At 36.0% G+C, this 26,630-nt stretch overlaps 2 protein-coding genes across 2 annotated transcripts; both read left to right on the plus strand.

Annotated features, from left to right (window-relative positions):
- Positions 1-2,198: 2,198 nt before the first annotated feature.
- Positions 2,199-2,639, plus strand: LOC306869450 (nanos homolog 1-like; the record flags this gene model as incomplete). Its single annotated transcript, XM_079416229.1, has 1 exon — positions 2,199-2,639. One exon carries the CDS (start codon positions 2,199-2,201, stop codon positions 2,637-2,639), a length of 441 nt encoding a protein of 146 aa, XP_079272355.1.
- Positions 2,640-2,643: 4 nt separating this feature from the next.
- LOC306869451 (uncharacterized protein) lies at positions 2,644-26,135 on the plus strand (the record flags this gene model as incomplete). Its single annotated transcript, XM_079416230.1, has 5 exons — positions 2,644-2,678; positions 3,233-3,309; positions 5,815-5,836; positions 7,232-7,334; positions 24,506-26,135. The coding sequence occupies 5 exons, from the start codon at positions 2,644-2,646 to the stop codon at positions 24,629-24,631; spliced, it is 363 nt and encodes a 120-aa protein (XP_079272356.1). The 3' UTR covers positions 24,632-26,135.
- Positions 26,136-26,630: the final 495 nt, after the last annotated feature.

The following is a 26,630-nucleotide window of genomic DNA, read 5'->3' on the forward strand; positions in this document are numbered from 1 at the left end:
GCGTCCCATACTCAGAATTTGCGATCTGCATTTCACCCATCCAAGTGCACACAAGTGTTTCTAAAGGCCAATCCACACCGACAAAAGGCAAAAGAGAAAAGAGTAAGTTGAGTTATTTTCACCGTCTGAACGCGTTGAATCAGTGTTTGTGGGTCTTGGGCCGTCTGAAAAGTGGCGTACTGTCCTCTGTCGGTGCAGTGTGAATTGACCTTAACCTGTTAGCCAGATGGAAGGCTGTTTTTAGAACATGTAGAATGTGATTTTTATTATTATTCATTACATAAACTGACATTAACATGTATAACTGACATTTTTGATGACAGAAATGAGTGTTCAGTGAGGAAATTCAGGTCAGATATGCAAGGCAAGGCAAGTTTATTTATATAGCACATTTCATACACAGTGGTAATTCAAAATGCTTTACACCAACGAAAGTGAAATAGTCATTAAAAATAATAATCACAGCAATAAAAACAGGGAATTAAAAAAATAATATAAACAAGGAATTTTAAAATGATATAGAAATTTATTTAAAATTAACAGTTAAGAATAGATGATTACATAAAATTCATTGCAGTCAGTTCAGACACAGCACAGTGCTCATTCAACAAATGCACAGCTAAACAGATGAGTTTTGTGTCTGGATTTAAATGTGGCTAATGTTTCAGCACATCTGATCTCTTCTGGAAGCTGGTTCCAACTGCGGGCCGCATAATAGCTAAAAGCAGACTCCCCTTGTTTTGTGTGAACCCTTGGTGTTTCTAACTGACTCGATCCTAATGATCTGAGTGGTCTGTTTGGTTTATATTCAGTGAGCATATCAGCAATATATTTAGGTCCTGGGCCATTGAGTAACTTATAAACAAGTAAAAGTACTTTAAAATCACTCCTAAATGTAACTGGAAGCCAGTGTAAGGACCTGAGGACTGGTGTGATATGCTCAGATTTTCTGGTTCTAGTCAGAATCCTGGCAGCAGCGTTCTGGATGAGCTGCAGCTGTCTAATGGTCTTCTTGGGAAGGCCGGTGAGGAGACCATTACAGTAATCCACCCTGCTGGTGATAAAGGCATGAACAAGTTTCTCCAAGTCTTGACTGGAAACAAAACATCTAATTCTTGCAATGTTTTTGAGATGATAGTATGCTGATTTAGTTACTGCTTTGACATGACTACTGAAACTAAGGTCTGTCTCCAGATTCACCCCAAGATTTTTGACTTGATTTTTAGTTGTTTGACCCCTAGAGTCAAGGTATGCATTCGTCTTGAAAACTTCATCTTTGTTTCCAAATGCAATGATTTCAGTTTTCTCCTTGTTTAACTGAAGAAAGTTTTGGCACATGATCCAACTGTTAATTTCATCAATGCATTGGCAGAGGGAGTCAATGGGGCTACAGTCGTTTGGAGATAAGGCCAGGAAGAAAAACAAGACAGAAAACAAGTAAAATATTACAATAAAATGTTGGTCAGTTATTATTCAGTTTTTCGTTAGCCTAGTTGAATGTGTTATAATCACATTTTTAATGTTGTAGAGTTCATTTTCAGCAATATTCTGTGTAAAGTCAGCACAACATGTACGAGTTGTTTCGAATACTTTACGCATGAATTAAGTAAACTCATGAGTTTTACTCATCTAGGCCATATGTTTTATATGTTGTTGAATATATTTGTTTGTTGTTTGATTATAGTGTTAATAAACAATACGCGCGTGTGTGTGTGTGTGTGTGTGTGTGTGTGTGTGTGTGTGTGCGTACAAAAGCAAAGTCAACAAAGAGAAGAAAAGAAAAGAAAAGAAAAGAAAAGAAAAGAAAAGAAAAGAAAAGAAAAGAAAAGAAAAGAAAAGAAAAGAAAAGAAAAGAAGAAAAGTAAAGATTTGGTCAGGCTATTTATTGGTAGGTTCTGGCAACTTAATTCTAATAGGAAAAGTTGGCATGTGCTTGTTGAAAATGTTACAATGTTTACAAGAGCCAGACAGCCAGACAGACAGCAGCGCTCACGTGCTCTCAGTCTGGCACGTGCCGCTCAGTAAATGACACGATCACAACAAACATGAGCGCGTGCCTGACCCTAGTGACCTTGCGACGACCTCGGTCAAGTGAGGGGCAGGTGTTCAGTGCCCCAGACAGACCGCATTCCTGTCTGGAATCTGCTATAAATAGCTCGGGGTGATGATGGGTGACACACACCTGCCTCAAACCGGACATGATGCAGTCCTCCTCTTTGACCGAGCGCGAGAAGAGCATCCCCGAAGCCGACGGCTGTTTCCTGATGTGGCGGGACTACATGGACCTCCGCAGGACCCTGTCGCAGCTGCTGCAGCATCGCGACGGAGCACAAGCCGCAGATGTCCACGGGACGCCCACGGAGGGTTTCATGAGAGCCGGCTCCAGCAGCAGCGTCTCCAGCACCTCTGCCTCCTCCAGCCGCGACCTGCGGACCCCGCGGGACTCCTGCGGATTCTGCCGACAAAACGGAGAGACGCCGGTGGTGTACATGAGTCACAGACTGAAAGCCCGAGACGGCCGTATCCTCTGCCCGATCCTGAGGAGCTACGTGTGTCCGTTCTGCTCCGCCACCGGAGACTGGGCGCACACCCGTCACTACTGTCCGCGGAGAAACGCACCGAAGACCGGCGACGCCTGAGTCAATGGACTCGGTCAACACTGGACGTCCGTGTTCGACGTATGTTGTGAAAATGTGTTCAAAAACAAAAAAAAGTTGTTTACATGTTAAGGGTTGAAACGTGTTTTTATGGTTCATTTCAAAATAAAAATATTTTTCTAGTGCATCAGGTTTTGTTATCTGAATTTTATTGAAATTCTTCGCTGATATGGTTTGGCATTTAGTCATCTAATAATAATTTTCCAAATCAATACTTATTCCAAATGTAATGAAAAACCACCAAATCAACAACTGCTGAATGTAAAATGGTACAATTTAAAAGGGGTTTCAAATGTTACAAATTTAACAGGCTTCAGTTTAACATCTGATATAAATAAACAGGTTACTTTACAATTTGCGCATCAGTTTAATAAATAAATGGTCTCTTAAATCCATCTGTCAGTTTAACAAGTTAAGAAAAGCTCTTTCAGGTAGGCTACTTGGGTAATTGACTTTGATTTTAAAAGCATGCTAAAATATTTAGAGAGTTTAACTAATATTAAGGAAGGAAATTGTACTCTCTGAAGTAATATTATAATCATATTTTTAATGAGAATAATTTGGCCATGCCGTAGGTGGCGCTATAACCCAGCGGTGTGTGTTGCTCCATGCAGACTAGTGAAGACACGGCGGTGCGGGAAACATCAACACGGTAACTGTTTGTACTTGTGTGTGTCGCTGAACCTTAAATATGTCTATATTCAGCAGATATCGGTCAGTTGATGCTTTTAAAGCTGCCATCGAATCGTGTCGAAGTTACTTTGATAGATACGATGTCTAGATAGTGGTATTGGTTAGTTTTCAGGTAGTTTCGTTAATTAGTTTGTTTTCTAGCAGCTTTCTTTACTTTGTAATAACTCCACATTTATACATATGTATAGATACTAAAGACAAATCATTACGTAATGATATAACGTTACTTACAGATCCCCAGACAAGCTTTCAAACTTTAAAATCATGTACAGTAATTCTTATATAAAGATATCTGAATCGTGTGGGTTAGTTTTCAGGTGCATTATGGGCTCATCTCTGCTTTCTGTTGCTGAGCAGCTTTTGAAAGACCTTCAGAGAACTTACTCGGAGACAAACCAGAGTAAATTTGAGCTGAAAAGCAGGAAAAACTACTATAAATCCTGCAAATATCTCATCAAACTCACACTGTACAATGGGATCCAGAAATCTCTGATCACTTGTGAAAATGTACATATATTGTGCAAATGATATTTTGTAGTACTAACTAATACCAGTTGTACAAACTAGAACTTTTTTTTCTTCCTAGTTTTAATATTAGAGATGTTTAGCTTCAATAATGTCAAGTATGAATTTGGATAGTATGCTGTAGGGTTAGTATTTGGTCTGATGCTGATATACAGCGGGGGAAAAAATATTTGATCTCCTGCTGATTTTGTACGTTTGCCCACTGACAAAGAAGTGATCGGTCTAAAATTTTAACGGTAGGTTTATTTGAACAGTGAGAGGCAGAATAACAAAACAAATCCAGAAAAATGCATTTAAAAAAAGTTATAAATTGATTTGCATTTTAATGAGTCAAATAAGTATTTGACCCCTTCACAAAACATGACTTAGTACTTGGTGGCAAAACCCTTGTTGGCAATCACAGAGGTCAGATGTTTCTTGTAGTTGGCCACCAGGTTTGCACTGGATTATTGTGTTGTTATTGTCTCTCACTGTTCAAATAAACCTACCATTAAAATTATAGACTGATCATCTCTTTTTCAGTAGGCAAACGTACAAAGTCAGCAGGGGATCAAATAATTTTTTCCCCCACTGTATGTATATTGTGCTTCAGTGGAAGCAAGAACAATTTGACCTAAAACATCATAACCTTTTTTATTTTAGTTTCTGAAACTTGTTTATTTATGGATTAAAGATTTTCAATGTTTTCTCAGACAATTGGACCCCATGTGTCTCATTCAAACATTTGAACAACAGATATTTAGTGATTTCATTGATTCTCAGGTAAATTTCAGAATGGATAGTAACATTTTACCCTATTAACAAACCCATCCCAAACTAGTACCCAACTAGGCCTTTAAAGGTCACAGCTTGGCTATAATTAAATACAATCAAAACATCATTCAGTATATAATAATGAGAGAACTAAATAAATAAAATATTATGAAATAAAATAAATAAATTAAATCCATTCTTATATCTCATTTGCACTGGCACAATCAGATATTACGGTCCCATTTTCAAATAGGTTAAGCACTTGGATCTTTTTTATAAGATAGGTCTAGCTTGTCCATCTGCTTATAAGTCTTTTTTTTCCCTGAATGCAGCCACTCTAGCTTGAACAACAGACATTTTATCAACATAAAACAAACCCAAAAATTTTAGGCCTAATTATAAAACCTGCATGTGTGGAAGTGAACTGTAAAGTCGGTGAACATTTTAATCTTAGACATGATTGTAGAAATGGCTGCAATTTCTATTACTGACACCAGATGGTGCCCTAATACCAGTTGCATGTATTTTTCTCTCCACTGCTTCAGTTTTTAATTGCTTAAACAGACAACACATCCTGTGGAGTGGTGTTCAAGTTTCTTATGGTCCATGGTGTTGAGGTTTCCTTTTGCATAAGGTTTGAAGTATAGAGATTTCTGTTCATATTTTTTCCTACAGCATCCTCTTCCTCAGAGCCTATTGCCTGAGATGTTCAGTAGTCCAAAGCCTTGTATCAAATAATTGTTAAAATGTCAATACGTTCACTGAGTTATTGTGAAGTCCTTATGTGTGCAGACAAGACTTAATGTAGAACATCTGGATAAGAGTAATGACATTATTCTGTTGGAATTTTGATGTCAAATGACGCCAGAGAGAAATATCAAGGGAGTAATGATGGCTGTAGTGTTTTTGAGATAGAGATGTCATTTCAATTTGTGCTCTTTTGGGTCTTTCTACAGAGAACCATGGTGACCACAATAAACAACCAAAATAGGCTGTTTTGCATGACTGATAGTTGGTTATTGTTATTATGCTTAACATGTATTTAACCTATAGTAGTTATTTTTCCCAGATGTTTCACGTACTCGTATGTTGCTTTTGTGCATTAAAAACATGCTTTGTGCTTTTACATTTTTCAGTTTTATAAAACACTATTAACTAATATTATCTCTTTTTCTCTTTCTTATAGTACCAGATGACTTACTAATAGCGTAAGTATTTCCCCCCATCTCCTCCTCCTCCTTAAGTTACATTTACCATACTGAAAGATTTGGCCTTGAACTACAGACTGGTAAATATTTAGGATGCTCTTGACCTGAGTTGAGGAGGGTCAATTATTGCAGATGTGTGTATTATTGTCACTGAACACTACAGAAACCAGCGCTTACCTCTTAACTGCAAGATGTACTCAACACAGGCTTTATCAAGCACATATGTATGCCTTTACCCAGCGCTCTCTTTCTAGAAGTCATTGACTGAATAAATCATGATGTTAAAAGCATCCTCGAACCCACAATGACAGTCATCAGGCTGCCATTGATGGAAGCACTAAGCCACAGTAATTACTCTACTCTGGGAATCACATTTCTTCATAAATGGCTGTTCACATCACAGGTCAGCACTTTTTGCTTTATTGGGCAATTGATTGTGGTTCCAGTGTCATCATCGCGTCATGTGTTCGCTTGGGTCTGCTTCTCTCTGAGACATTATTTGAATGTGTCTGGATGACTTTCAGATGATGCAGTTTCATGCTTCCACTTTAGAATGTATTGCTATAGGCTTGATGTCAAGACCAGATTGGCTCGCAAGTGACATTGTTTTTAAGTTTTAAATTAAGACAGGAAACAGCGCTAGCTTTGGGTTGAATGTGAGAGCTGAGGTTTGTTGCCCATCAGCTTCCTGTGTACGTCACTGTCTCATCTCACCTAGCATGTACCTACAGTTAAAGGAAATAGTCCACCCAAAAGTTCAACTTTGCCGAAAGTGTGCTCACTCCCAGGCCTTCAAAAATGTTATTTGTTTCTTCATCAGAACAGATTTGGAGAAATTCAGCATTACATAACTTGCTCACCAATGGATCCTCTGCAGTGAATGGGTGCCGTCAGAATGAGAGTCCAAACAGCTGATAAATCATAAGTAAATGATTCAACTACAGTCCATTAATGAATGTCTTGTGAAGTAAAACGTTGCTTGTTTGTAAAATTCATCATTAAGATGTTTTTAACATCTTCAACCCATCCTCTATCTATATAATATTGCTTTCTACGGTGAAAAAGATTACTTGTCTGAATCAGGAGAGAAATACGCACACAAGTGAAAACAGTTGCAGCTGCAGCCTTTAATTCAGAAGATGTTAATTGATGGACTGGAGTCGTGCTGATTATTGGATAGTGATGTTTATCAGCTGTTTGGACTCTCATTCTGACGGCACCCATTCACTGCAGAGGATCCATTGCTGAGCAAGTGATGTCGTGCTGAATTTCTCCAAATCTGTTCTGATGAAGAAACATCTACATCTTGGATGGCCTGAGGGTGAGTTAAGTTTTAGCAATTTTTCATTTTTGGGATAAAAGTTCCTCTAACTCTCATTTTATTCTATTTTACAGATTACGGTTTGTGTTCGGCCAGTGTGCTCTTCAGGCATTGGACCTGGTGGACCAGCGCTCCGTCACATGTGTGTCATCACCTAGCGGTCGAAAGGCATTTCAGGTAGGAGTGAATGAATGTCTCAAATCAATTTTTTCCACACAACCACTAAACAGAACTTTTTTTTTAATAATGTTTAGCTGTAAATAATGATGTACAGAAATTTATGCTACCAAAATATTCAGGCAAAATCTTCACATTTTTGGTTTCGGCCTGATTAGTTTTGGAGGGACAAAATCATTGACCAAAACACATTTTGACTGTGTCAGCATCTCACACAACATAGATAAGCTGATGAACATGTCAGAAGTGAAGACCAAAAAATGATGCTTGTATAGCGATATGTCAAATTCTCCAAATATGGAGAATTGACTCATTGTCAAAGAACTTTACTAAAACTGCTTTATCATCTGTGAACAACTATGAAATAATTGCTTTGTGATTTAATTCCTTCAACATTTCAAACAGTAACAGCATAGGCCTATGATTATTCACAAGACTGCATGTTGCGATCTTGTTGTTAGATGCTTCTTCTAATTCACTACAGCATATTTTGCTGTCATAGATTGTGGGTGTTTGTTTTTTGCTTTGCAACAGTTTCTGCGTGACATAAATTATTTTCTATATATCCATATATGGATATATATTCCATATATATGTGTGTATATATATATATATATATATATATATATATATATATATATATATATATATATATATATATATATATATATATATACATACATACATCATATATATATATATATACATATACATACATACATCATATATATATATATATATATATATATATATATATATATATATATATATATATATATATATATATATACATACATATATATATGTATTATATATTCCATATATGAGTCTCCAACATAAACGCGGTCTTTAGTTTCCTTCATATGAATGCTGCAAAATAATCTCAAAAGGTACTGAAAATGTATTTGTCTTTATACATTTAATTATAACTATCGCAGGAAATGTGTGTATTTGTATGGTGAGCTTCCAACCAAGCATGATATATTTGTTCATTTTGTTGCATGTGATGGTGATTTGCAGTGGGAATTTGTGGCAAAACTTGCATGCTTTTAACTCAGTAAGAGCAAAATAAAACTGACTGGATCAGAAGGTGTTGTTGTGGTGGCTGTCTGCCCTCCTCCCCCTCCACTCCTCAGTTTACCACAGCCAATTTTGGAAGAACAAACCAGTGCTGTAATAGGGAGTTTTGTAACCCTTTAAAGTGTTCGTGTATGATGTGTTAGTCAGAGTGACCTAAATCTCCTCCGTTTATGACCAGTCAGTCCCTGAAAATGTCCACACTATGGTCTACAGTCAGACGTATTAAGACCACGCACAGTGAACTCATCATGTACTCTCAGTCCCAGAGTGTCTACAATGGTCAGCCAATGTCCAGGAGGGAGTAGGTGGGTGGAAAAGCCTTGGTTTCCCCATAATTCCTCACATGACTGACCGTAGATCTCAGCATATGTCTGTTACACTGGGTTAAGTTTCCGTAAAACGCCTACACTGAGACCGAATAGATGAAAAGCAAATAAAGAGCAAACATTACCAGAAAACAAAGTATAGTAATAAAAGTTAATAGCCCTTTTTATGACCTGCTGTGATTCATCTTTAGACAGTCATTGATGTCTGTGTACATTTATCATCTTTATTCGTCATTGGTAATTCTAGGCTCAATTGTCTCTTTTTTTTTTTTTTTTTTTTTTTTTTAAACAAAGTGATGTAGTTCCTGTAATTGCATTTTTAGGTATTTTCCAGGAATCTTTTATGTTCTTGTTCAATAAAGTGATGAAAAAAGTGTTTTTTTTATCCTTCAGTTTTTCATTTCAAATTCTTATTGAGTCTGAGATCTGCGGAGCTTACTGTGTATCGCACACATGCAGCTTTTCTTTTCTGTTTTACTGCTAGACCAGACACCCAAACAGAGGGGCACATGGCCCTACATGACCCTACATGACCACAGGATGTCTTTATCTAAAAACAATAATATTTTGAGATTTGAGAGCTCTGAAATGGAAGGCTATGTGATGTACTACCTTGCGTCTCCCTGTATTTCCCATTTCAGCCACATAAATATTACCTTATTTGATTCCTTCTTTGATTGAAGGAAGGTCACTCTTTAAAAATCTATCATGTTTTGTGCTTTCCATATTTGTAATGCACTGAAATCAGTTTTGTTACCTGAACACCATAATCATTAATTGAACTTTTTCATTTTTTTTTTTAAGCTGAAAATTTTAAGTAAAGTTTCCTTAAATTGTGGTCATTGGGTAATTGAACGCTGTACTGTACTGTCAGGGTGTTGTGTTCTTGGGTAGTAAATTAAAGAAGTCGTAGTGAAGGTCTTTGACAAGGAGCTGCCTCTCAGTATTTCAGTTGTACTAATTTACATCTTGCTACTTCAGCATACTTTTTGGTCACGGTGTAGTGTGTCCACACTGGTTATACATTTACCTGTTGTAGCTTATTAATGCTGTGTGCACAAACACTAGCAAAAAACTAGCATCTGTTTTTGGATAATGATTTGGGCCTTCCAAAACTATTTTGGCCAAATTATTATTATTTTTTTTTTTACATATTCAGTTGCCAAAATTTGATGCTTCTCTACTTTATATGTCAAAATCTGAGTTCTCTGCAAAAAGTGGTATTATATAATAATGAGAATGAAATATTACAACTTTTTTTTTTTTTTTTTTTTTTTTCTCTCTAGTGGCTCGCCCTTCAGTGGCAGGAAATGTTTCCCGTTGGTCCAGTAGCCAATATCCTGTCAGTTAGCCCCTCTCTGGGGAAAGAAGCTTCATTAATATGTCATTGTGATTGTCATACTGTATTAAGATCAGCTGTGCTTAATATCGTTCTGCCCTGGGGCTGCTGTCCAGCTGTTGTAGTGTTCTCACTGACCTTCACTTACCATCTTTGAGTCCTGACCTACAGTAGCATGGGTGGAGTCAAGAAATAACATGGACGTAGATGTTTGTCTGACAGCATGAGGTAGTTTCACTGTTGATAGAAATCTCAAGACACTTTCACTGCTGAAATGCACTTAAAAATAGAGCTGTTTGAGCGACCTGTGGAGGAAGGGGCATGTTTGGGAAAACATTCTATACTATACGCTATTTTTGTGCTTCTGTTTGGCGACGCTAGTACAGTAGGACAGAAATTACACAGCTTCACTCCAGTGTACACGAGAGCATGAACTGATAATAGAAGCAAGGAGAAACCATTCAACCAAACCAAATCAGTTTATTAGAAATCATTCTAATAAACTGATTTGGTGCTCAAGGAGTAGTTGAAAACTGCTCCATTATTATATATATATATATATATATATATATATATATATATATATATATATATATAGTGAAAACTATTTATTTATTTATTTCGAGGTACTTTGATTAAATAAACAGCATTTATTTATAACTAAATTTGTAGCAATGTTATAACAATGTAAGAGTCTGTACTATTGTTTTTGATTAATTTAATACATCCTTGTTAAAATAACTTATTTCTTTAAAAAAAATAAAAAATTGCAATATTTTACCCATATGTTTTCCATTATTAGTCATTTTCACACTAAAATGTTTTCTCCTATGTATATTTTCACTGTATACGACAATGTAACTTATAGTTTACCAGTTGCCATTTTTATTTTTTAATTTATATGTTATTCTGTTTTAAAATTCTGGACATTTTACAGTGAAATGAAAAATCTTGTTTACATGTGACACTTTGCCTCTGATTTTGACTTTCTGCTACCCTGCAAGGGCAGGACATGGGCAGCTTCTCTCTTGTTCTAATGGTGAAAGTCTCTTCCTCTATGTAATGTTGACTCACATTGGCAGCAGCAGATCAGTGCAGGCTGTTGTAATAATGCTCCACTGACACTAATGACTCCTCTGGCCTTTGTGTCGCTGGGAAATAATACGTAGTGTTTGTCACACCAGCTGCTTTACCAGCCTGTGCCAATCCTTGTTGTGCCTTAATAAGCTGGGATGTTTTACTGCAGGGCAACTATGGAAAGAATGCAGGTAGTTTGAGAGGATGTTGGTATTTTTAAAATATATTTTTTGATTGATTGCTGCATTGTTAGTTGATATTACATGTGTTAAAATAAGTTTATGCTTTAGTCTTGAAATGCTCATGAAATTACACAAGACTTTAAAATCCTCTGTTGTGCAAAGACGCAGCATAGTGAGGTCTGTAAATGTCAAGTTTGAGCAAGACTGTGCTTGCCTGCAATGTCATACCAACTTTTTGTGTTGTGTAAAAGACACAAGAGGCCCGGACTAAGCTGGCAGTGCCTTCAAATCAATAGAGACACTCGTGAAAACAACATAATCAAAATATCAACATATTTACTTTCTTAATGCATGTTCTTATTGTGATTTTATCGCCCATGCAGCGCTAATCAGCAGGCTGTCAGGCATCTTGCATTTAAACACATTTTATGCTTGGAAAAGGGGATGAGAAGCATCCATGGGATGTCAGCATGAAATTAAAAGTTAGTCATATTGTGAACAATTTATTGATGCATATTATTCCAGAGGTAAAAACAAAAGTGTTTATAATCTTGAATCAAAATGTAATTACCTGAAACATCCTTTCTTTTTCGTCTGACTCATGCATCACTTTTACTTCCACTCTTCCCCTCCTATCCACCCGACTTCATTCTTGCGACAGCTTCTTTTCACAATACATTCTATACCAGATTGATAAAATCCCATCCTACTTTTTTTCGTGTTTTTCCCCCTCACATGTACGTAAATGGGCTGCAGATAACATTTTTCATGTTGACTAATGCATGTTGAGATTGTTGCTGATATCTATCTGTAACATACTCACATCATCACTTGACGATCTTCCGAAAAGTGCAAAAGAAGATTCAAATCTGCGTACTTGAGATTTAGATTGTGGTTAGGGGTGTGGCGACATTCCAGGAATATATAAAAAAAAAAAGGCAACAATAGAAAAATCTCTGTAATAAAGTTAAATGCAGTCCATTTCTTTCAGCAAGAAATCTGTTGTTTTTCTCTACTCTCACCTGCCTTTTTTCATTCACTCTGTATATGATCTTCACCAAGGATTTCAGACCTTCTCATTTCATACAATCTTTTATTTCATGTTTTATGCATATCCGTACAGAAAGGTAGTATCTCCTACTCTAATCTCTTCTTCCATCTCCTCACTATATGCCCCGGGCAGTTTGAAGTGTGGGGGATGTTCAGAGCTGTTTCTCAGTTTAGATAATTTCTGTGACTGTTGGCCCAGTCCTGTTGTAGAAATGTGTGAAAGGGGCACATTTTTCCAGATGTATTTAAGAGCATAATCCTTCCTCTTAATCACTGATCACCTGCAGTCCAATTTAAACCGGTCAGTATGTGCTGGTGTAACACCGTCCCGTGTGAATTTAAATTAAATCCTTGTCAACACAAACATGCCTACTTTCTATGTAAATTAGCCTTATTAGATTGTTTATTATTTGCAAACCGCCTGGTGTTATTACCGCCCACAGAAAGCAGATGGCAAATGAAATTCATTTAACCACGTGAAGCCTGACATTTGAAATAATAGTCTGAATTAAAAAAATAAAATAAAAATTTATGGTTGTAAATGTGGAATAATACATTACAATTACACTAAAAGACCTTTTACTTGCTAATAAAGTATAAACTATTAATCCAACAACAGAAAGCATGTAATAGATTGTACAACAGTTTTTGTTTTGTTTTGTTTTTTAAGCAAAGTTTTTACCATGTTGATAATTTAGAGACCTTAGAAATTTGCATATCAAATATGATACAATAGATTATGGGGTAAAAGAGATGTTGGTCTTCATTTCCTATTGATTATAAAGCAGTAATTCATCAAATGATGGAGAAAAGTTTTACGACCAGGCATGTAGTCATTAGAGAGCTCAGCGCTGTCACAGTGCTGGAGCGATGCTATACAGTCCCAGTAAAATATGCCAGATCACAGGTAGTCTGCTGTAAACTCCATAACCTATCAACCAGAACCAACCCGAAGGATGGGGCATTGCAGCGTGCAAATTACCTGATTTATTTAGAGACTTATTATTTTGAAACACTGACTGCTCATGCTGTACCCATGTTGACATGATGGGATATAAAACAGCTAAAGGAAATATGAGGCAGTTTGTTTTTTTGTATAATCTCGATATTTTATTGTGATTTTATGTAATAGACCTTTTTGGCTTAACAGATTTTGTTTCATAAAAATGGGAAGTAATAATAAATGCATATAGCCCATATGTATCTGTTTTAAAGTAGACATATTGACTTTCCTTTGAGTGGTTGACATCTCCAAGTAATGTTATAACTTGTAGATGTTTAGCAGTAGGTTGGGATCAAGAATGAGCTGATAGACCTTAGATCTTAGACTGATCTTAGACCAGCAACAAACCAGCTAAGAAACCATAAACGTACATACTGTATATGCTCAAAAGCATATTTATTTTATTATTACTCCTCATATGTATTATACAAACAATCAAGAAGCCTGAAAATCTGGATGTTTAGTGAAATGATGATTTATGAACCTAACAGTCCTCCACAAAATTTTTGTACATTATATCTTGTCCAAAGTGTTCAGCCAGATTGCCACCAGCTGCTCGTCTGACTGGTCAATTCAACCAGCTTGGAAAAACTAGAATTTATCTCCCATGTTCCACAAACGAGGAGTTTGTTGGTTTCTGTATTTTTTTTTTTTTTTTTTGCTTTTCCCAAAGGTGTGAAATATATATAAATATTAAAATAACTGTTATAGTGCATGATGATGAATAGTTTTTCCTGTCCTTTGATTTCCTGTTCTGTTTCCTTGCCACGAATACATGCAAAAGGAAATTTGTTTTAAAAAGAAAACCAGATTGCACTGGGCTTTCTTCCAATGAATGTCCTCCACTTGTCCCATCCCGTTAATAATACTTACATTAGACCTCTTACCCCACACCTTTTAACATGTCACATTTTTCTATTTTTGTGACACGTCCAACCAAAACTACAGTAACCTCCACCACATATTAGATTCAAGCCTGTGAATTAAACATGTCATTCCACAACTCAGCCTAACTAACTTCCCACAAATCCAAAGTCAACCACTTCCCGGAGGACCGGCCCTGACATCTTTTTGGTCTGACAGATTAGATACTGGCCTTTTCAAACCACTCCAAACATATCTGCTGCACAGTATCTGTTTTTGAAGAGGTCCCGTGAGGGGGAAGAGAGTTAAGGGTATCGCAGTGTTCCATCCAGATCGTACATATCATTTTTATGTTGTGTTGGAAACATATGATTGATTTATGTGTTAGTGGTGAAAAGTTCTCCCAGCAGCAGGAGTCCAGAAGTCTGAAAACACAATGAAAATCTGGGCTTCAAACTCCAATTTAAATCAGGAAGCAAACAAAGACTGAAAATATTTAACATTTTTATACTATTTAAATATAAAATTATTAGGAAATATTGACTAACATATTTAAATAAACAAATTAGCTACATTATTTGGGCCTATTTTCCTAATTAAATTCTAAAAGTTTAATTGATATGTAAATTTACTATTTATTTTCAAAATAAATATGATGCAATATGCTTTATAGGGACAAAAGAGATGTTGGTGTTCATTCTGAATTGATCACAGAAGCAATAATTCATCAAATGATGGAGAAAAGTGATAAGACTAGGCATGCAGTAATTAGAGAGCTCAGCACTGAGCATCTTAAAATCACAGTGCTGGAGCAATGCTCTACAGTCCCAGTAAAATATTCCAGATCACACGTAGTCTGTTGAGTAGCCACCATAACCTATCATCCAGAACCAACATATTTTTATGTTGTGTTGGAAACATATTGACAGTCATATTCAAATAAACAAATTTGCTACATTATTTTCACCTGCTAATTAAATTCGAATAGTTTAATTTAGCAGGGTTATACGGATCATACGGAAATGCTTTAAAAATTTTTGTTAAAAATATTTTAGGTATTTTTTTTCCCACATTTGCACAAGGAGAATATGTAATAACATGTAAATGTGGCAGTAAAAAAAAAAAACAGTAAAAGGTGCATTAACATAGAAACAATGATAACCACATACACAGAGTAAATCATATATGCATGTTTAAACTTCCCTGTTTACCATATATGATGCATGAGGAACAATGAGGTTTGTTGTAGCGTTTGTTTTTAGTCTTTGCCTTAAATGTATGGTATATATATATATTTGTGTGTTGCTTGCCATATGTGATGCACTGTGTGTTTATATGAGAATAAAAGCTTAATGACATCTGTTAATCATAGAAAGCATTTGTATCTCTTCACAAGACTTTGATTAAACTGCTCAATTTATATGAATTAGTTTTTACAATGCAAAGGGTTTGATTATCTGGACTTTCAGTGGAGAAACACAAACTTCTCAGGTTACATCAAAAATATCTTTATTTCTGTCAGGACCACTATCATCAAAATGATAGATACTTAGCATAAAGTTTGGTTTGGCAGTATGGTTCTGTTCTGGGCAAAAACCATCCATGCAGCCTGTCACGATTGAGCAGGGAGAGCAGCAATAATAATAACCCCCAAGGGTTAACAAAACAGAACAAAGCAGATATCATTCATGTACTTAATGATATTTAAGTGTAACATTTATTCAAGAAAATTCAGCAAGGAATATCAGAAAGCCAAGTCCTGACTGTGCGAAAGGAGGAGTTGGGGATGGAGGAGGGTAATTTGCTCCTGATCAAGCGGGAATAGCTGCTGATTAATACTGAATAGAGCTTATATAGGAATGCCGCGATAGGTGTCGTATTCCTATAGGTAGATGTGATCAGCTTGATACAAGCTTGACTCGCATGACCTGCCAGACCTAACGCTAACGCTCAATTTATGTTTCAAATATCAAAATCAAAGTCTGATGGGTTTGGAAAGACATGAGTTTGAGTAAATCACTGATTTTTCATTTTTGGGTGAACTGTCCCTTTAAGATGTATCTGATTTTCACATTGTTGATCATTTTATATCTGCAACAAAATCATTCCCTTTTATGCTAAGCAACTTACAAATGAGGAAAACCACAACAAAAGCAGTTCATCTTAGAGAGGAACTATGCAATACATAAAAGATAAATAAAGATAAAAGTTAGTACAGAGATGTAGAGATCACCCTTAGGCTGTTTTTGAAGACAGAAATCAATTCTGGTGAGCTCTGTGATGCTGCACAGGGTCACAAGGTCAAGACATTTCAAATACACACATCCTGAAGGAGCTGATATTGTGAGGCACGAAGCCCTCGTCCAATTATCCATTTCTGTACAGAATACGAAAACTTGTATTTGGTAACAACCAGTGAATGCTTTTACAGCTTGATTTCACAACTGCGCTTCACAGTTGTTATATAAGGGAAGTCGTGGCCTAATGGTTAGAGAGTCGGACTCGTAATCCAAAGGTTGTGGGTTCGAGTCTCGGGCCGGCAGGGATTGTAGGTGGGGGGAGTGAATGTCCAGCGCTCTCTCCACCCTCAATACCACGACTGAGGTGAGACCCTTGAGCAAGGCACCGAACCCCCAACTGCTCCCCGGGCGCCGCAGCATAAATGGCTGCCCACTGCTCCGGGTGTGTGTTCACTGCTGTGTGTGTCTGTGGATGTGCACGTTGGATGGGTTAAATGCAGAGCACGAATTCCGAGTATGGGTCACCATACTTGGCTGAATGTCACTTCACTTCACTTATATAATGCTGTAAACACTTTTGGATGCAGAAGCCTCTAGTTTGCTTTATGCTGATGCTGTTGTAATGTCATTCTGTGTCTGTATGAATCTAAGAGGCTACATCTCTTATCTGACCTGGCTGATTTTCCAGCATCAGTAGACAAAGGACGAATGTTACCAGACATTTTGACGTTTTGCTGGCCGTCGGTTGATGGTCTGTTAGAATCTTCCTCTCAAAGCCAAGACAAGAGTAATGTATGTTGGGCAGGCTGGATTATGAATATGTGAGCGAGTGAAATGAAGCGGTGTGCTGTATTAGCCTGTGAGTATTGAGTTTTGTCAGCATCAGTCCTGCTCTCTCCCGCTGCGACGGCTCTGGCCTTTGCACTGCTTTCACTCCTTTGGCTCCATGTTTCTAATTATCCTCAGTGTGACTCACCCACAATGAGGTGTCAGTCTTTGACAAAGCGAAGCATTTTTTCTCTTCACAGGGCAGAGGAGCAGCTTCACTGCAGGGGATTCATCACTGTTTTCCTGATAATGGAGTGTGTGGTCTGATGAGTTTTCCGCAATGCTAAGATTTATTCATCAAGATAATACCTTCATGAGTTATATTCAGTACTGAGACTTCAGCTAACACACATGGAGAGCAAGAAAGAAGCTTATGGAAAGTTGAAAGGGTTGTTGACGTGACATAGGATTTTCACTGTCCCACAAGATAAAAATGAATATCATTAATATTGTCGTTATTTAAAATGCTGTAAATCATTAAAAATGTATTTGTCCTACATGGAACTGTTATTATAAAAGCTGCTGTGCAGAGCCAAATGTCAAAATTGTCCAATGGTGTGACTGTCTCAAGCATGGTTCAATAAATAACTTTTATAAATTAAAAAGAAAAGCATAAAATTTTTAATAAATACCTCCGGCGTAATTGTACAAGTGTCTGTTTTAGTAAATGGCAATCGTTTTTTTCATCCATATATTTCTGAAAGTGCAGGAACTTGATACATTTTGTCTCTGAAAACCATGTCCTCTGGTGTGACACCATATCCTGATTTTAAATCGGCAATTCCAGAGAAAACTTTAATAAGTTGAAGGACCTCATTCATGGTTGTTACTGTGAAGCCCATGACGTGCAGATGGTAAATTTTTGTCTCAGAATTGTTCAAATATTTAACTTTTTTGGAACCACTACAAAAGTGTTAAGTTTTTATGTGACACCCCTAAATTATATTTTTTAATTAAAAATTGCATGTTAAACTACATAATCATGGAAAATTTTGCGAATGTGTCTTGCAAACTGCTACTGACAGGTTAGCTTTGTATAGCAAGGTCATTAATTGACTCAAAAGGCTGAAACGTCCTATTGTGTGACAGAAAATGTCCTGTGTGATGCCTGTACTGTCACACCAGAGGACAAGGTCTCTTTAAAAAGCATTTTAAATAATTAAATAAGATTGGTTTAACTCCTTTTTATTCTTTTTTGATTATTTTCAGTGTTCTTAAATGCAATAATTACATTAAACTATTGTACTTGTACGGTTATAAAGTGTCATGAAAATAAGTATAAAATGTGATACTTTGTTTTTGAAACAGAAAGAATTGAGGGAGAAAAATTAGTAGATGTGAGAGGACGCAGAAATATATAGAGAAAATTAACCGGGATCCACCATAAGGGAGGAGATCCTAAGAGAACGTTGCAGAAATGAAATAGAATCAAAATCATGCCTTAAAAAGAATAGCTATAGTTTTTTTTTTTTTAAATCATTCACATCTTAATGAATGTAGTTTCAATCATATATCAATAATATTCATTTTTTTAGTATCATAAATATCAATCATTTAGCTGTGCTGCACACCGATCGACTACGAGACTGAATTGTGTTGATGATAAATTTTGTTTAAAAAAACATGTTGATATTATTTGTATCAAAAGTAAACTTTCTCATTTGACATGTTCAAAATTAAATAGAAATACTGTAATAACTATCATTTCCGTCCTTTAGTGTGACGTAATGTCCTATGGTGTGACACACATAAAAGAACCACAGATTTGTTTTTATCTCAAAACATCTAAAAAAACACACACAAAAAAAACAGTTGTGTATTGCAATAGGGGAGAAATATCTCTCATCTTAAAATGGTTTAATTTTCAGCAGTTCTGAACATATGACGTCAAAGTTTGTCTTGAAATTGTCCAACAAGTCATGGGGGAAAAAAATTATTATAATTTCATATTAAATAGCACTATATGAAAATAAGTGTCTAACAATGAAGATAAATCTCTCTCATGCTATTTATATATTATTAAGAGTAATTTTTTTTCTTAATTTTTGCTATGTCACACCATAGGACAAATTTATGGTACAGTTCAGTAAAAATGTAAAAAAAAAAAAAAACAATGAAAGAATTGACGAAGTTAGGGAGCCATTATATTTTCTCAAAGACCAGACTACATAAATATATGCATTTCTTCTTCAAAAATGGTCTTTTACAAAACAAGCATTTTTTACTGGCTATTTGTCAATTTTTGTTAACAAAAATTAATCACGATTAATCCAACCTAACATTTAAAGTTTTTAAATATACTTTTATATTGCAATAATTTCACATTCAATCTTCAAATTAATGTAGAATCAACAAAGTATTTTTTGATATTTGTTTAATGGCATCTTTTTTATGACTTAAGGCAAGTCTCACTGATACCAATACTACTGATGTCTCTTGGAAATTGTTCTTTTTCCTAATATTTAACCAATAACTATAGCCATCCAACATTACAGCATAATTGAGAGCTATCAATTTGAACATTTATTAAGAAATAACTAATTTAAGTGAAATTAAAACAATCTTCACATAAACCCATTATAATAAACATCATAGGCCTACCTGTGCCCTTCAGCAAAAGGCTGGGCTGTCTTCATGAAAAGTCTATAACTTACTTTGGTTAAAATTTCTCAATGGTAGTGTAAAACAACACCCTTGTTCACAGAGACCCGTTTCAGTGCGTGCCCCTTTAAATGCTAATGAGCTCTGCTCACCCCACCCCTCTCCTCCGTGGGGTGATGAGCTGTTCTGTAGACTATAAACTTTAACTGCATTTGTTGAGGAACTTGCTAACTAGCACACTATTAGGAAAGGCCAAAAATAAAAAAAACCTTACACCCACTTTAGGTGAAGCTGGATCACGAATGATTTGCGCGAACATAGACACATTTAGGGTCTATGTTAAAATGACCGTGTCAGTCAATACTCGTGGGAGGGGCCTGTGCAGAACTATATCACTCAGCCTGATCTGAGAAAGTGATCATCATCATTGGGGATTCTAAAAAAGCACTGGGTGGATTTTTATCATTATAGGGTGAATATGTAGGGTGGACTGAGTACATTTGAGATGTGTACAGTTGAAACACCTTAAATAACTTGCGTACACAAGAACCCCGAGCAATGATTTTTGCTCCACACGTGTATTAGTGTTCTCTTTGATTGTGGGAAATTTGAAATGTGTTCATCTTTCCACTCCGAAGATATCAGCAAAAGTTTTTTTTTTTCCAAGGCGAGATTTTCATTTCACCATGTCCCTTCCACAATGAATAGCTTATTATTCTTTTATGATTGTTAAACGTAACATATATCATTGCAAACGTTACTCTGTGCTCTAAAAATAGACATATTTTATGACATTGTTCCATGCAAGGTCTTTTCACAATCTAGAGAAACGTGCGAGCATGTCAGTGGTGTATGGTTGAGACACAGTGTATCAACTGTACCCAGATTGGCGTCCTATTGCTTCACACGCTGTTTAGTTGTACAGTGTTATGACACATTTACACATGCTACACAAATTCTGTAAAAAAAATTATATTTGTGATATTTCAACTGTCTATTATTAATGGATATATTTTCTAACATGAATGTTAAAAGTATTACATAGCATTTTAAAAAATATACAAGGTGGTAAAGTGAGTACATTTGAAACACCCTTTAGGTTGCTATGTTCTGTATACCGTAACAGTCCAATTATAGAAAATAAAATGCATAGAAGAGGCTGTATGTGTTTGTGTACTGGCATTATACATTATGGGGACCAAATGTCCCCACAATTATAGTAATACCAGTCAATTCTAACCTTATGGGAATATTTTTTAGGTCCCCATGATGAAAGAAGCTTATAAATCATACAGAATGATTGAAAATGTTAAAATGCAGAAAGATTCGAGTGATGCGTAGGTATAGGGTTAGGGTTATAGAATATACGGGTATGTATATTGTTATTTTTACTGTTATGTTTACATTTGTACTGCTTGCCATATATTTTCTAGTGTTAAATATGTGTTCCTATTTTTTTAACTGAATCTGAATTAAAGCAAATAAATGTATTTTTAAACTGTAATTATTTAAAACTGTAATTTTGTAATTTATTACATTTGCAATAAATGGTCAGCCAGCTTTAGAGCATTAAGAGTGGGTGTACACCATATGGGTACAGTTGAGACAAAAATGCACCTCATATTTATGAGCTAATTGTGGAAAATATAAACTACTTGGGGCTATTATCAATTTGATATTTTAGTACACAAGCAAAAGAAATATCATGTGAAAAATCACTTCATTTTAGTCTCTAGTCTTTGTGTAGTGATGAAAAAAGCAGGAAGTGTCTCTACTGTACTCAGTCTACCCTACACACACTGCCAACACACATTTATGTTCAAACACCATGTAAAAGTGAATTTTGCATCTGATGACCCCTTTAAAGCTAAAAGTTATTGATTTCCTTTTTTCTTTTGTTCTTTGATTAATAGACATCACAGCTACCTGGTTATTAGGTTATTGGGCTGCTATTACTTTAAGAGCTGCCGCTGTTGAACGTGACAGATCTGACACACATGCTCATAGTTTTATTTGCACTTTATATGCAATAAGACCGGCTACAGTATAACGGCAGACATGACAGGAAACTTCAGTTTTACTGACATATGGCCTGACAGCATCTCATCTGACCGCAGCTCACTGTTGTTCTACTAAAGCTCCTCGTCCCCTGAAGCTTTTCCGCACTCGTTTGACTAGCACCTGGCGCTGAGGCAAAGTGGAGTGTGGGTCTGAAAAGTCTCCTGTTTGATGTGGTCTTAAAGATGTTCCGCGTCTAAATAATCTAAATTCTTGTCAAGAAAAAAAGAGACCAAAGCAGCAGTTGTCAGTGGGGTGGCCAACCCTAGCTCCGCCCCTGTGTTAATGGAGTTAAATATTTTTAACGTTGTTAAACTGTAAAAATAATTTGCCTGCGTTAACTCGCTATTTTTGACAGCATGTAAATGGTTGCCGCTTATTGCATTACTAAATGATGTTAAAGAAACCCAAACAAAGAAGCAGATGCTCAGATGAAGTTTGTGTGGAACAGAGCTACTCTAAGGTGCCATAAACACTGGCTGACAATGAACTATTCACGTGTAAAAACACAGCCCATGTATTTAATTCAATTACAGCCTTTGTGATTCGGGAATTGCACTGAGCCACGTTTTTGGCTTTATTTCAATTACTCGTGCAATCATAGGATGGGATGCTGACATGTAGGTGTTTTTGTACTTGATTATTGGGATGCATGATTGTATAACAACCAAGAAATATGAAGCTATTTTACAGAAATGCATTCCTCACATGATGTTCCCATATTCCAGCATGATAATGCTCCCATATAGGCTGCTAAACAAATCTAATACACACTTCATGACCTTGCCAGTCATCAGATCTACACATCGTGAGTTTCTCTGGGACGTCCAGAGTGCAGAATGCAAATGAGATTTCCACCTTCATACCTCAAACAACTGGAGGCTTTTCCTCTTGAAGAATGAAGACATATCCTAATGCATACAATGATAGCATTTCAAAAATTGCAAAGTGTCTCTACTATTTATTAAATTTTGTTAGTTCTTATTACCCTTTTTTATGAGATTTTTTTTCTTACTTCAATGACAAATCCTTGAAGGGAATCAGCACTGCAGTCCTTTTGAGGCAGTGCAAAATCATTTTGAGTGTGGTTGTGCATGAGTTTACATGGTTCATTCAAATGACAAATATGACTTTCTTACTCCGATTAGTTGTAATTTCTTATATTTTTCTTATATAATTTCTTAATTATAAATTATATAATCTTTTTCCAACTGTAAATAAGAGACTACATGAAATGTGTGCTGCAGGACTTTTTAAAGGGATACTTTACCCAAAAATCTGTCATTTACTCACCCTCATGTCATTCCAAACCTGTATGACTTACTTTCTTCTGCTGAACACAATATTTGAAGAATGTTGGTAACTGTTACAACCTAATGGCTCCTAAAAGGGCGCAACAAAGACTAGACCCTTGTAGTAATATTTCAATTCCTCCGGCGCCACTCGTTCCTGTTCCAGTTGTAAGGGAACCGTTTTAACATGTTATTGTTGATTGTGTTGGACCCCTACCTAAGACTAAATATCGGAAATAACTCAAGATTTATTTACAAAAAAGAAAAACAAACAAATACTAAGTTAAGTCAGTGATGTATAGTAATGTGTATGCATGATATGATGTACTGTGGCCCTGGTGCAAAAATATAACAAAGAAAAATAAGAGCAACAGAAGCAAATAAAGTAAACCAAACGAAAGGGCCCACAAGAAGTCGTGGAATGGCTTCTTTTAAAGGACAAGACGATGGGGAAGCCAGGTGTGCGTAAACCACTTATGGAATCAACCATTTTCCAAATGCAAGGGGGGGGGTTTAGGAAACACACACAGGATCGTCACAGTTCGCAACATCGCTGGAGTCAATTGACTTCAATTGTGTGGAGGAAAAAAATGAGGCTACGGTAATCTTGTTTTGTGTTTAGATAAAGTCATTCAGGTTTAAAAAGATTATGAGGGTGAGTAAATAATGACAGAGATTTTTAAAAAATAAAAAAGAAACTAATACTTTTAAGTATGCATTAAATTGATGAAATGTCTTTTAAACACATTTGGTTTTTGTTTTAAATAAATGCTTTTCTTTTTCAATTTCTATTTATCAAAGGATCCTGAAAAAACGTATCACTGTTTGCACAAAAATGACATTTTAAGTGACATTTTAAAATATATTTTAAATGGAAAACAGGATTTTAAATAGTATAATAATCATAATGATAATAGTATAATAATATTTCAAAAATATTAGTTTTTCCTGTATTTTTGATCAAATAAATGCAGCTTATATACATAAGAGACTTCTAGAAAAAACTTTACAAAAATCTTAATTATTCCAAACATTTTACTCCCTGTGTGTGTCTATATAGTCTGCATTTCTGTCTTATTTTCTGTTTTCCGTTTGCTTGCTGACATCAATAACATTGATACAAATTGATGCTTAATAGTTGACAGTTGTTACGTGCCGCGTGTGTTTTGTTTCTTTTCTCTCTCTCCCATTTCTACTAATCTATCTAGAGTTCTGTCGTCATTGCTCCTAGGTCTCTGCTGAATGGAGGAGACCGTTGTCAATCATCATTAAGGGCGTTGTGTCTGCAGCCAATCCGGAGTCATCCTGCTGTTTAAATGTTCCCCGGCATGTCACGCTGGGGAGGTTCAGTGTGTGATTAGGTGTTTTGAGTTGAAGCCTGTGTTAGAGTTTGTAGTCTCTTGTTGTGATGGTGGGAGCTTAATGCTTGTTGCTGTATTATTGAGATTCTGAGTGGAGTGTCGATAAGGGTTAACTGTTCTTTCTTTGATTGGGGAAATGAGGAACAGTTTAGCGTATTTCGCGCCCTAGGATACATACATGCACGCAGCTAACAGGTGTTAGACACACTAGATAAGAGGGGAGCACCTTTTTCTGTATTTTTGTTTGTAGTTAGTGTAGTTTAGTTGTAGCGTCGCATACGCTGAAGATTTCGAGTTTGCTTTCTACATTTTTCTTTGGTTAGTTCGGTTAGAGGATTCTGGGAACTTAGTTTAGAGCAATTTATGTTTTATTATTTTCGTTGATTTGGCATCACCTTCGTTCCTCCGTTTTCTTCCTAGTTAAATGTATTCTTATTTTTTTTGGTTTTCTAAATTATGCCTTGTACATAGCTCACACATTGTTTAGTGGCTTTGGCTTAACGAAATTTAAAATTATTAAGGGTCTTGATGCCTGGTTCTTTCTAAAAACTCTCCCCTTACAGCAATATTAAATAAAGAACATTATTAAATTCTAAATGTTGCTTTTCAACCCCTAGACCTTTAAAGATCGTAACAACAATATTACCAATTAGTTGACCACATTATTTGATATGCAAATTTGACAAAGTGATTATTGAAAACTGTTTTAGTTGCAACACCACTTTTATTTGCCTGCTTTTGTTTTAAATATCTTCCTTTGCTCTCTTCTTCATCTGCCTGTTACTGTGGTTATTTCTAGCGATTTTATTTGTTTTCTGATCTCCATTGATTGTCTGTCCTTTGATGGTGTGGCCCCGTTTCAACAATATCTGTTGCTGCATAGTTGCATGTGCATCAGCCTGGTTTTGAGCCCAGGGGAGCGAATGAGACTAAAATTTGTCCTTAAGTCTGAGAAAGAAAATCCAGAGACAACGAAACGAAATATAAACGCGTTTTATTGCCCATGTGATCTGAGAGGAATGGTTTCCTTGTTTATTTATAGTCCTCTGTGTAATGCATTAGCGTTTGCTTGATGCGCAAGAAAATGTCTCAAATGTGATTAAGCTGCCTGCTCTCAGCGGCCGTCTCACCCAAAGATAAAACATAAGAACATGATGGGAGATTCTCATCCGACATGAGTCGGTGGATTGGTGGTCTCGGTATCGAGGGTCTGGGGTGCAGTCAAGCCTGTAGTAGACCAACAATTAAGGGCGAATGTCAATAATAAAGTTAATACAGTCTGTTCTTCATAAGCTGTTTCATTATCAGTCTTCTCGTTTTGGGCGAGACTAATATTCTCCTTCATTGTAATCCTGTTTATATTTCCATTACGTGATGAATGTCTAGCCATGGTGAATGTTTATCCCGCTGATGCATTTTTCATATGTGTAGTCACCATAAATTGAAAACAGGTGGATGCATTGTGCAGTTTTTTGTCATTACACAGTAAATAGTAGTGTGAAACATATCTGATCTTGAGTCTATACTGTTTCTCTCTCTCTCTCTCTCTCTCTCTCTCTCTCTCTCTCTCTCTCTCTCTCTCTCTCTCTCTCTCTCTCTCTCTCTCTCTCTCTCTCTCTCTCTATATATATATATATATATATATATATATATATATATATAAAACCAAACTGGTGTGAGAATAGCTCTGTTATATACAGGTGCATCGCAGAAAATGCTGAAAAAATTTCATTTTTTCTTGTAACTTATTTCAAAAAGTGAAACTTTCATATATTTTAGATTCATTACATGTAAAGTAAAACACTTCAAAAGTGTTTTTGTTTTAATTTTGATGATTATAGCTTACAGCTAATGAAAGTCAAAAATCAGTCTCAAAACATTAGAATATTTACATTTGAGTTTCAATTAATGAACATCCCTACAGTATAAATTCCGGGTATCTCTTGTTCTTTGAAACAACAATAATGGGGAAGACTGCTGACTTGGCAATGATCC

Source organism: Barbus barbus, assembly GCF_936440315.1.
Source record: "Barbus barbus genome assembly, chromosome: 5".
NCBI classification, from domain to species: domain Eukaryota; kingdom Metazoa; phylum Chordata; class Actinopteri; order Cypriniformes; family Cyprinidae; genus Barbus; species Barbus barbus.